Source organism: Micropterus salmoides, unplaced genomic scaffold (genome assembly GCF_014851395.1).
Source record: "Micropterus salmoides isolate LMB-PRFRI ecotype aquatic unplaced genomic scaffold, ASM1485139v1 Ms_hic_scaffold_2, whole genome shotgun sequence".
In the NCBI taxonomy this organism is placed as follows: domain Eukaryota; kingdom Metazoa; phylum Chordata; class Actinopteri; order Centrarchiformes; family Centrarchidae; genus Micropterus; species Micropterus salmoides.
In genome coordinates this window covers 21,426,512-21,439,655 of record NW_024041150.1, presented here as the reverse complement: position 1 = coordinate 21,439,655, position 13,144 = coordinate 21,426,512, and the positions used below count along the sequence as shown (strand labels likewise).

At 41.6% G+C, this 13,144-nt stretch overlaps 1 protein-coding gene across 3 annotated transcripts in view; it reads right to left on the bottom strand.

Moving 5' to 3' along the window:
* Positions 1–13,144, bottom strand: part of LOC119912975 (ADAMTS-like protein 1) — a 96,415-nt gene that overhangs the window by 51,351 nt on the left and 31,920 nt on the right. For all 3 annotated transcript variants that reach the window (XM_038732266.1, XM_038732263.1, XM_038732264.1), the window contains exon 2: positions 7,672–7,788. In XM_038732266.1, coding sequence (XP_038588194.1) covers positions 7,672–7,788 — 117 coding nt within the window. The remainder of the gene's footprint in view (positions 1–7,671; positions 7,789–13,144) is intronic.

The window sequence follows — 13,144 nt, the reverse complement described above, 5'->3', positions numbered from 1 at the left end:
TCCACTGTTTGGCATCAAATGTTTGTTCTGACCATAAACAAAAGTTTAAAACCACAATTACTATCTGCCTTTAAATTTGAAAGAAATAATGATTTGGCAATTATTGTGTTAATTATCGATATTGAATGATATGACATTTTTTATCATGATAACATTTTTGGCTATATCACTCAGCCCTAGTGTTAAACGGATGTAAACACGGAAAAGTAGTGTTGAATAAATACGGTTGTTTTCAGCTCTTAGTTTTTGTATGTGGGTGTTTTAATGGGAATGTGGATCATTCAGATCAATTTAAGAAGTACCTATGATCTCGTTCCACATTTTACTGTTTATCATGTAATGTGGGGAACTGGTCTTGTCTCGGTCTCGATAATCTCTGGTCTTGGTCTTGATTTGGTCTTGATGTGGGCAGTCTTGACTACAACACCATTATCATATATATCATATATAAAGCAGCAAAATACACACATCTGAGACATTGGAACCAGCAAATGTGCTGTAATACTGGACTAATAAGGCATTTTTTATGCTATGGTGGCATTAATATACCTCATAAAATGGAGAACTAGCACAAGATACCGCTACATAAGTTCATTAGGACCCTGAATCAGGGCTGACTCTTTCAGGGATCAAAACTGGGACCTTTAAAATGCAGCCCCAGCTGTACTGGATGTAGCAAGCCAAAACCACTGAGAGTGAAAACAGGCCATGGGTTCCCAGATAGGAAAATTGGGAGATGTGTGTGTTTGTTCTGCTAGTGTACTGTACATGCCCACCCACTACCACACAGAGCCATTAGAGCCCACATTAAAGACCGGGATCCGTTTTGGGTTGCACCTTGCTCACTGCCTAACCTAAACTCTGCTCCGCATGGGTGGCAGAGATCCCTCAGCAGCAGGTCATTACTGCTGTAACTCTGAATAACAGCGGCTTGCATTGGATATTGGCTATGTACTGCAGGCTGCCTGAGCCCAGTATGAACACCTCATACAGCGGCTTACATTGGAGTGCCACTGAAGTGATTAAAGTAAGTAACTGCCACACTGCAGTTTATTTCAAGTCAAGAACCACAAGCTGAAAAACAACTTGTCCTAGACCCATTTTTTATTTTAAAGTAACATCTCTGTTGACTTTTTTATAAACAGCTTCTAAGTCCAAGAGTGTGGGTGGGGGACTCCCATCCAGAACTTGTTAGGTTGAGCTGTTATTGTGTGGCTGCAATGTTCTGTAGCAAAATTGTATTTCCTTTATTACCCTCTTATTCAACCAGAATGAAACAACATTCATAGCAAAGGCCTTGAATGACCTTGCCCACGTGCCTAAACACACATGCAGAACCCCCCAAAGAAAGAGGCTTAACAGTAACAATCGCCTCCACTTGGAGGCAATTAGTACACGCAGTGCCAAAATCCAGAGCTAAGACATCCAAAAATTCCTGGATGAAACTTGTTGGCTTCAACACGTCCCTATTGTACAAGTGTGTCTCTGTTTGTGTCTGTGCATGCCTGCGTAAATGCATGCCGAACGTGGAGGAGAATACAAACATCTGCAACAGGGAGTAAGACCTGAAATGTAAACAATTAGAAATCAATCACTCTCCTAGAAAATGTGTGCATGCCTTCACTCGCCGAGGAGGAGCAGATATTGCAGAAGGTGGGGAAAGAGGAGTGTGCAGATAAAAGGTGTGTGTGTGTGGGGGGGGGGGGGGGGATTTACCCATTAATTATCAGAAGAAGCAGAAATCACAGACACATGGATTCCCGTATTGCATAGTACATGCACATGTCAGCATGCAATTACAAACAACTGTGGGATTATATGAGGGTAGGCTGTGCAAGAGTCTCTGCAGATGGGAGTGTGCGTGCAACCAGGAGCAGACACACTACTGGCTGCATGCATTCACACACACCAACATTTGTTATGTGGGTGTTGTGGTGAAGCCTTGTCCCTGGTGGTATTACCTCAGCAACACCACTCCAGTACCCACAGTGAGACCACATCAAGGGGGGGGGGGGGGTGGCGTTGTATTCGATGTGGCGCTGTAAGGGGTGTGAGGGCCAAGGCTTTACTGAACACATATGTTGATGGAACAAACACAGGGGTGAGAGAAAGATCCCCAGTCCAGAGCCACATGGCTTAACACCATATTCACCAGCACTCAGCACTTTCTTCAAGAGCGCTGGGACCAAGCCTCCAAACAGCGCTCGCATGTGCCAAACACGAGTCGGCCAGCCAAAGCGCACAACTCAGGAAGGCAAATGTCTCCTAATTCACTGCTCGCCTCTTCAGCCCTTTCTTTTTCTTGTTTTAAATGCACACTGGACATCATTTATAGCCTTTCTAGTCAGGGTCTCTTTGAGATAGCTGGCTATGCAAAAACAAACACTGGCATTCACGGCTAACTTGAGTCACAAAAAAAGCAGTTATTAAGTTGTTGTTTGGATCCAAGGTTTTCCAATCCAACTACAGCATGAGCGGCTTCACGTAGAGGCAGTCTTTCTAATAAACATCCGAGTCAATCACATGCAATGTGGACAGATCGATATTGCTAAAGAAAATAACTCAGGGAACGAAAAAATATGAGCAAAAACAATGATTTCACAAGAGGATGATGGGACACATTGTGCGTTTTATTAACAGTGGGTAGAGAGAAGTGGGAACTGTATGCAAACATGAATGCATGCCAGTGAAAGCTCTTGTGCTCCAGTAATGTATGTTTTTAGTGTTCCTGCGTGTGATGTTTTGATGAGATTGAGTTGATTTAAAAAAAAGCACACAATCAATATCTGCACAATGTTTTTCACATTGATTTCACCTCTTACTACCTTGTGCGTTCAATGGGAGAATGACAGCATCATTTTTTGGTTTGATTTGAAGAAAGAAAGATTTTTATAGGCTTCTAGTGCGACATCTTGAAATAACCTGATCCGACGTTTAGGAAGTTAAAGGAACAGTTTAACATTTTGGGAAATCTGCTTATTTGTTTTCCTTTACAGACTTAAGATGAACATATTGATCCCACTCCTATATCTGTATGGCAAATATGAAGCTGCAGCCAGCAGCTGATTAGTTTAGCTTAACTGGAAACAGGGGGAAACGGCTAGCCTAGCCACTGCTCGCCTGGTCCAGGTCAATAGGTTGGCATCAATCCTTTTATCTAACTCCTACCAAGATGAGAAATTTGCATATTTACTAAAGTGCCACAAAATGTCTAACTAATCATTTTTTTCTCCCTGTAGTGATTTCTTTGTAAACAAAGTAAACATGTGCACTGTTTCTCACAAACGTGTATATTCTTAAGGCCTAATAAACGTATTGCATTTCAATCCTCATAAAACATTGTCAGAGCTAATTAAAACGTAAAGGGTTTATATCCATGTCCTCTGCTTGCCATCAGTCCATACACCATCCCATTTGTTTGCGGTCTTCTTCCTGCCTTTTTTGGCACTTTGCATGTTAAAGCCTTGAACTGTTAATCTGTCCTTATACAAGAGATACTAACAGAACTGCAACCCACTCTTTAAAACTTTACTCAATAGCACTGCAAGTGGTCAAAATCACCACAGGGTACCTTTAAGGTTGTAAAGGTTTCATACAACAGCTAAAAAGTAAGCCTATTTCACAACATTAAAAGCTCGGAAATCCCCTAAAGCTTTAACTTGAAGCGGTGTTAACCACAGGGGGCACAGCACGTAGTGGAAAAAAAAACTTAAGCCTAAACATCCTCTCTGCCTGCCAAAACTAACATGCCCATCCTTTTAATGAAGACAAATGAAGTGTTTAATTGTGCAAGAGCGTTGCCCTTTCCACCTGGCGCTACATGCAAAACACAGCTGCCAAGGCAGCGTGCAGCTGAGCAATGGGCCTCTCGCTCTCCGAGCTGCTGCTGAGTGCTCCTTCTGCTTGCCACCCCGACCCAGGCCCTCGGCCCCACTCGCCCAACCTCAATTACTCCGAACCCTGACACCCTGCCAAAAGGCAGATCCGTCTCGGCACTTGTTCACCCTGAAGGTTTTTAAAAAGGAAAAGAAAATGCCCCTGACTGTTACTGCCTAAGGTGCAATTGAGCATGCGAAAACATTAAGGCCCGGATCGCTTGGCATGTGATGAAGTGAGAGAGGCAGAGGGCAGAGAGGAAGAGACGTCCAACAAAACAGCCAGTGAACAGAAAGATGATAGGGAGAAGAGGTGAGAAAATAAAACAACAGTGCAAAAGGACATCACCGCCATTCTACGAAACATGTCAAGACAGGCAAAGTGTCCTCACACCGGGCCTCAAATCATTGCTGCAAAGTGGGGCTTTAATGACTGTCATTATCAAACACTTACCTGTCACAACCCATAATATCCAAGCCATTATTGGTGTGGATAACACAACATGTGACCAATAGCAGCAATCAATTCATCCTGATGTAGTGTAAGTCGGTTTACAGAGAAAGAGGACTAACTGAAAGTACTTTGTGTACTTTTGTAACTCTCTACTGCTGTGGTGTGTGTTGACTTCTTTTATTTTCGGTATCTAGATTATTAGAAATACAAGTAGTAATTAGAGCCCAAGTAAGTTCTCGGGGGGTACTTAAGGTTCATACGTCCATAGGTTGATTCTTCTCTTCTATCCCAGCTCTCAACGTCACATTCTGACAATGATTAGACATTTACAACACTTCTGTCCTCCTTTGTTTTTCTCTTTCTCACTCAGTCACCCTAAGGATGAGCTGTAGCTGCCACCTGGAGAGACTGGGTTTTAATCTCCACTTTAACCTTTAAAGTTTCAGTTTAACAGAGATGAACCATTACACATTAGTTATCTCCCCACAGTTAAGTAAATCTGACAATTTGATAAAACTTAACAGAGAAAGAGTTTGTCGCCATTTCAAAAACATATGTTGCAGCTTCTGAGTGAGTTGCTGCTCTCAAAACTGCAGCAGATCAAACTCACACGCTGGAAAAATTAATTCATGGCCAAAACAATGAGTGGGCATAGTCAGCGCGGGATTTATGACCAGCTCTTCTGTTTATCTTCACCGACTTACTCATTCAGTCATGTTAAAAGACAGACAGAATTTCAGCCATCAGACCCCCCGCACACTTTTATTCAGGAACTTCTCAACTCAATAAACTTACTTAATATTTGTTTATGATTGCTGTCACTGCTGAAGCTCTACAGTACATGCTTGCCATCACATAATAAATATGGGTTAATCTACAGTACAAAGGTATGTTAGGCCCCAGCAGTTGAAGACAGCTCTATTCCATCGAAGTAGCTCATGCTGAGGCTGCCAGGAAAAACACTTTCCTTTGGAGAGAACAATTCATCTGTGGCCCTCTTGAGGGATAGGCTATAGGGTGCTGGGGAGGTCAGTCTTATTGCCCACCAACCGACCCTGGCACATACTCATGAAAGTTAAACAAGAGAAAGCGAATACACTTTGGAGTCTGAGATCTGCCTCCTGGGTTGCTTGCTAATTAAACGACGTTTGTCTTGGCTTAGAATCAAGCTTAATATTGAACTAAGATTCAACATAGAACAGCGCTACAGGCATACAAAGACCCAAATCCACTAAGTGTTGAAAAGAATGGCTCCTGGGAGTCTGCAGGCTCCCCATCTGAAGACATGTTAGCATCATACATGTAGCAGGGGATGGCAATTCCATTTAAGAAACCACATTTTAACCTGCCCTAACCTTGAATGAATGTTAAAATGTGGGCAGAGAAGATTTAAAAGTTAAAGTGTAGCTTTCTGTCATGCTTCTGTGCAACAGAGACAGAAGTGAACACTGCAGAGAACACTGATCAAGGGAGAAGTGATTACAACAATATTAAGGTTGAAACCCAGTGTTATTCTTTAAAGCTAGCCAGGAAGCAAGTACAAACGGCGACCCTGGCTCTCTCCAAAGGCCCTACATCTCTTCAGCTCATTAATTAAAGGAAGAGTTCAACATTTGGGAAATGAAAAGAACGATGCCACTCTCATTTACTGTATGCGTAGCCTTAAATATAAGGCTACAAACAGCAGCTGGTTAGCTTAGCTTAGCACAACGACTGGATTTTTCTACTAGCAATTATTAATATTACATTACAATTAATTAACAACTTATATCTTTTTTGTTTAGTCTGTACAAAAAGTGAAAAATTATAAACTTGTCTATTTGTGCACAGTTTAAACAAATGAAATTCAGTGTGCCTTTGACTGATTTGTTTATTTTGTTGAGAGGTTATCTTAAGCTGACTGTCTTCTGACTCTAGCTTTATTATACAGACATAAAAGTGGTATTGCTCTTCTCACAGGACTCTTATTTCTCAAACTCTTGAACCATTTCATTTACAGGGAAAGATCCCCAAAGAATCAAGCAACACCACCAAGGCACCTTATTTCCACCTGTGTTTGGTGGAAAAAACAACCCAATCAAATTCAGGCAAAACAAAAAACATAAAGAGCAACTGAGGCTTGGATGGCATGAATGCAATATGTGGGATTGGATATATAAATACAGTTTGTGTGATGTTTGGTTTGAAAATCACTTGCTGATGCAAATTCAAAAATTTGCTTGAGGTCAGTGCATCATAAATCACACACTGCTTGGTTACAATATGAAATCCAAATGCTGTAAAGATAGCTATTTGTGGTTTCTAACTACAGTTCTGTAAGCTTGTACCACTTCATTTACATTTTTGACTTCTAACATAGTTTTTAAATTGTTTTTCCATTAAGTCTGCCTTTGGGATATAAAAGAGCATGTAAAAGGCAACGACGGACCTGAATGCTGTCAAATCTATATATAAAAATCACTTGAAGATACAAGTAAGGGCAAAGTTAAGAAGAATCTTTAATCCCCTCTTAAAACTGAAAATGACCTCTGCCCGCTACTGATCTGTAAGGCTATCCTGCACATGTAACTGTGATCCTTCTTTAAAGTGTGATGGCAAGTTCAAGCAGATCATATGTTTCAAAAGAAATGTCACTATATTTGATCAGTTTTCAAATGGTGTAGAGGGCTGCTGAATTTTCTATATGTTAAGGTCAAAAGGGCCATTTAGTCAAGCTTGTGAAAGGTGTGTAGGATGGACTTATCACCCAACAGAGGAGGTCATACTGTATATGTGGGTAGGTTTGGTAAACCAGAAAAAACTTTTGATCAATCACAGTTTAAATTGCACCAGGACCAATAGCATCACAAAGGAATGATGAGGTAGGCGAGCTGGACGACGATTTCTGCAACAACAGCAGCTCAACCCTCCCTCCCACCTAATTTGATAAAAAATCGGGGTGAGAGATCAGCTTAAGAAAGCTGCTTCGGCCAAGGTAATGACAGTGTGGGAGCAAAAAAAATGTGATGCAAAAAAGCCACCCCACCCTCGAAAGTGTGTGTTTACATGTGCTGCCCTGTTTCACATCAAGCTGGGTCAGCCCGGCCTCTACTCCCAATGTCCCACGATCATCATTCATTTGTATTCATTACTGAGGTGTAATATGGCTGATTTCTCACTCCTCTGGTGTGTGCATTAAGTAAACACACCACAACAGATGTAATGCCTGATTTAACTGACATTTTAATTTATTTCTGACTTTAGTTATAAAAAGGGGAGAAGTGTGAGATCTGAAGTTTATGTTTGAAATGCACACTGACGGAGTGCACCGATAAGTGCAGTGTTTTATGATCAGGCACTCACAGGGTCTTCTGGTTTTTGGCTGACATCATGGAGAGGCTCTTCTGGAAGGTGGTCTCGTCTAATCAGAGTGTATTCTCTGATGAACACTGCACCCCCGTCACTGGCCCATACAGCAACCTGAAAAACAAAAGATCCTATCAGAGGTGTCCTGTAGGTCAATACATGACCTTTTGACTACAAGCATTTGCAAAATCCATAGCATTCATGGAATAAGATCCAGGAGGCAGTGTGATGCAGCCGGGGGAGGGTATGACGGCAAGAACAGGTTAAAAGCCCTTTGCCTTTAGATGTGGCTGGACAACACTTTGTACAACACAGTTCATTTCAAAGTAGGTAGGTAAGGTACTTTAAAACCATGTTTTATTGATTATTACCGAAGTATAGATTCTTCTGTAGGTTAAAACCAAGCTCAGTGAAGCAAAAAGCTCATTTTTATTCACACTCTAGTGTTTCCACCAGATAATGCTATTTCACCAGCAATGGTGATGGAGGGAAATGTAAGTAAATTGTACAAAAACATCCATTTCTGTTTGTAATCATTTACTCAGCATTGTCTGTCTGTGCTACAAACCGCACATCCCTCTTGATGAGGGGAATCTCTGGAGGAATTCACAGTCGAAGAGATCTTATATCAGAAGACATAGTAGCCCACCTCTTCGCGGAGACGGGTGGGGAGTGAGGGACATCTTGGATAGGGTCCATTAGCAGCACAGCGGGGGCCCGCATACTCAAGGATGCACAAATTGACAGAGCGGGGGCCCTCAGCTGCTCTCCGTGGGTCATAAACACCCTGTAATGACCCGGGTCAACTGCCTGCCTCCCGGGCTTGTGCCAAGGCAGAGCGAAGCAGAGCAGGGGATGTGGGTTTGGGGTACTTGAGATTCTTCACATTGTAGGGGGTTGAAGATTTTTTGTTGTGTGGCAAAAAAAGCTAAGCAACTGGAGCAAAAAACGCACACCAGCTTTGTGTGGGAAAGAGCCAGAGTGGACTCTTAAATAAGACAAATCAAATCTGGTCTAAAGCCCTACACTCAGCACCGCTTAGTTGCAGTCACTTAGACAGGGGAGGCATCTGTAACAACACATAAGTCACTGCAGTAAAATGTGGGCAAAAGCCTCCTCGGATGACCAAGATTATTATGTACGTGCACATTTTTGTTGGGTATGGAGTTGCTCATGTGGCAGCTGTTGGGTCACAACATAACATTTTGTCTTATCTGTCTCTTTATGAATAAAATTTAAGAAACATCAAATTTTCACACTGGACTATTTACAATTAGCCACCTGGTCACCTGTTAGGGGTCCGCAAATAAGGAATGTACAGAAGCCCTGGGAGGCAAGTGAGAAACATTTTCTAAGTCTGATCTAAATAGTTTTCTCTCGCGTGAAATTGTTCTCGTTTTATCCTGGCAAACTCTTTTTTGTTCTTAAGTCATAAACACAGGAGAGAAAACTATTTAGATCAGACAGAAGTTTTCTTTTCTCACTTGCCTCTCAGGACTTCCGTAGAATGAGATGAATGAGTGTGAAAACTCATCTTACACCTGTGAGAAACTGGTCAAATACATTGCTGGAAATTTAATACAGCATATGTTTCTCAGATTGACTCAACCATTTAAAGTCTTCTACACTATTTACCCTAGATGCTTTAATGCATTTAGCATGGGAAACCAAATAACTGATATGAAAAACGTTTATCTCTGCTGACATGACAAACGTTGCGCTGAAGCGTGTCCTCTCTGCCACTGATGCTGAAAATTAAAATGTTGCACAACTACAAGACAGGGGTAAAGCAAATATAAGTCAACCATACGAATATTAAGAGAAGCTTTGCTTGTGTGTGTGTGTGTCGGCTAAGATCTACTGAAAACCACTTATGTGACCAGATGTCCTTGCTCAAGGCTAAATGGAGGCCCATCTGAGATGAACATACCGATTGTGTCTTTCTCAAGAGATTTTTTTCCCCAGTCTGCAGAACTTATTTTCTCACACACTTTTAGTGTCTTAACACCAAACAAATCTGACAACCATTTCCTTGTCATTTTGAAGTTTGCATCCATCCTCCTTCAAGACGTGAGATATGCTGGAACGAGACTGATCTGCAGGCTAATGGTGCATGACAGCTAAAACTCTCACTCACTGGAGTCTTAAAAGGGGGATCTATCAAACTTGTTTCCCTAAGCAAACAAGCTGGCTGTCCAGTGCCAATGTCAAGCATCCTGCACAACCCTGGACTAAACCATCAGGATCTGGCAGAAGACTGGATTTGCAAATCCTATCTGCTATGAAATATATTTATATACACCACAGATTTGCTTTGTCAAATATGTGATGTATGAGCCAAATTGTTGCTGCCCTACATTTACTGGCAACATTTTAATTCCCCAGTACAAGAAGTGTTTGTAGGTCCATAGGACATGAAGAGAAATATCATGGTCAAATAATAATAATAATAATAATCCTTATTTGTAGAGCACTTTTCAAAAACAAGTTACAAAGTGCTTTAACAATGTAAAGAATAATACAAAAAAGATAAGAGCATGAAAATTTAATATAAAATTAGTAAAATACAATAAAATAAAAGGGATAAATAAAGTCAAATAAGATCGGGAAAAGCTCTCCTATAAAAGTATGTTTTAAGAAGCCGACCTGATTTCCTCGGGCAGGCTGTTCCAGAGCCTCGGGGCCCTGACAGCAAACGCTCTTCCCTTTAGTTTTCAGTCGAGACTCTGGAACAGACAACAGACCTCTGCCCGAGGATCTCAAGGTACGTGCTGGTGCGTATGGGACTAAAAGGTCAGAAATATAACAAGGCGAGAGGCCATGAAGAGCTTTAAAAGTGATCAATAGAATTTTAAATCAATTCTAAAACATACTGGGAGCCATGTAATGAAGCTAAAATAGGGTAATGTGGTCATATTTCTTTGTTCTGGTTAAAAGCCTGGCAGCTGAGTTCTGGACAGTCTGGAGTCGATCAATAGATTTTTGGGTTAAACAGGTGAAAAGGCTGTTGCAATAATCCAGGCGTGATGAGATGAAGGCGTGTAAAATGGTCTCGGTGTCCTTAAAAGTTAACATAGATTGAATTTTTGCTATATTTCTAAGTTGATAAAAACATGATTGAACAAGCTTTGTGGTGTGCTGCTCGAAATTTAAATTACTATCAAACCAAACACCAAGGTTCTTTGCCACAGGCTTAATGTGATTTACTAGGGAACCAGCAGATGGCAGTATTTGATTTGCCATCTGCTGAGACCCGATGACCAGGATTTCTGTTTTGTCTGAGTTCAGCTGGAGGAAATTATTTGACATCCATTTTTTAACTTCACAAATACTGAATACTGAAATACTGAAAAATTCTGTGTCATGCTTCAAGTCTCGTTCACCGTTTCCATATTTAATCAAGACCACGATCTTTCCCTAGCTTTAAAGCTTCTCTCAATAGGCGGGTGGAACCACATGGGTCCACTACATCGGTCCAGACAGAAATATCTCAGAAACTGTTGACACAAAATTATGTGGACATTCAACGTCCCCATAGGATGAATCCTAATGACCGGTGATCCCCTGACGTTTCTTCCAGCACCACTACACGGTACCCTAACACGCTAAACCAAGGTGGTGAATATCAATCATTTTCCCCGCACACTGCCACTGTGCATATGTCAGATGCGGACGTTAGAACGCTAGACAAGTAGAGGTCGACAGAGCTGCCACAGAGAGTGGATGTCGTAGTTTACCAAAATGTTTACCAAAATGTTTACCAAAATGGCTATTAATATTCCAGACAGAGCCCTGTATCAAAATAGCAGTAGCCTAGCTAGAAAGGATGAAAGCCGAAGGTTACTGTAGATTGTACATGGATTATTTTCTATGAAAAAACTTTAAGATTTCTTTGATCGGTAGACCAATATGGACTAAAAGTACTTAAATAATCAAGGAATGGACACATATTTGGACTTCATGACAGCTTCAACAGGTAGGGGGTCACCACTTTTTTGTCTCTCGTTTACCATATCATGCCAGTAAATCGGAATGAATTATACTTTGGTGCTCATGGTTTCCTTAAATAATGAACTAAATGATTGGATTGTGGAGAATTTAGCCGATCTAACAATGTGTAGCATGTCCATACTGACAAAAAAGTTAACATTTGTATGCGTAGCTTAGAACTAGCTCAAGTGGGCGACATGGGGGACTTAAGAGGTTTTAAATATCAAAAAAAACAAAACAATAACAGACCTGGCGTCTAATTGAGACATGCGAGTATTTGTCAAAAGTGTAGCCACACCCAGCCAGTAAAAGGGCAGACAGACGGACAGAGACGCCTTAGTGAATAGAAGTGCTCCACTGATGTGCAAAGTTCTAGCCGATCGATAGATCGACAGATAGATAGATGCATGATGTAAACATCATTTTTAGGAGACATGGTTGTTATCTGAAATCCTGTGAACTATAGGTCGATGGAGGGAGCCCACTTTAACACCAAGACATGGAGTCTTTTTCCTCTCTGGGATCTAATGAGTGTTAGATTCTGTACAAGCATGCACAAACTCAGGCAATGTTTGAGTTTATTTGAAATGAACATGACAGGGGTTAGAAAAACACACACTCCTGGTTTGTAGGGCCGCCCGTGATTGAAAGAACCAACTCCAACGGGACATTGCAATCTCTAAAACTACACATGTGAGGCTCAAATCAGATGTGTCTGAGTGTGTATGTGTGTGTCAATGTGACAAAGGGCAAGGGTGAAACTAAAACAAGGAACCAGGCCGGTGATTCATTAACCTCCAAGGCGAGTCTGATTTCAAAGAGCACGTCTCAACCAGGGAAGAGGAGAGGAAGTGAACTCAGGGGCACGTTGGGTCTTCAAAAGCACATAATCAACAGTAATAACACCAACCTGATATTATAATTGAGCTTTCCTATAACGTGGTGCCAGCTTCCACTGTTTGGGTGGAAACTGTGAAAAGCGAGTGACTTTTACCATGCTACACAAGGCCAAAACCTAGACTTGTGTTTCGTGCACTGCTGCCTTTGATTAATAAGATTCCATCCAGTGTTTAGATAAGGACACCCCTTTCTCAGGACTGGCTCCTGTCTGAATGAAACCTAAGAGGAAAAGATATTTTTGCTAATCCACCTTCAAGGGGATTTATATGAGCTTTCACTTAACACATTTTGGAGGAGGAAACATTGTGCCCCCCCCCCCCAATTTTCCTCTGCTCCTCTTTCATAAGCCTTTGCCATATCTGTCCATGCCCCCCCCCCCCCCCCCCCAACGCATCGACCCGCTCACCATGAAGGAACCATGAGATTATGATGCACTTATTTTGATATTTGCTCATTACAGACCGAAAAGCCCACGGCTACTTCAGGATGTCAGGACTGATAAAGGTAAGAGTCATAAAGGCCATGACAGAGTCTTGGCTCACCTCAGGCAACAAGACACCGTTCAGTGTAAAAGAGGAAC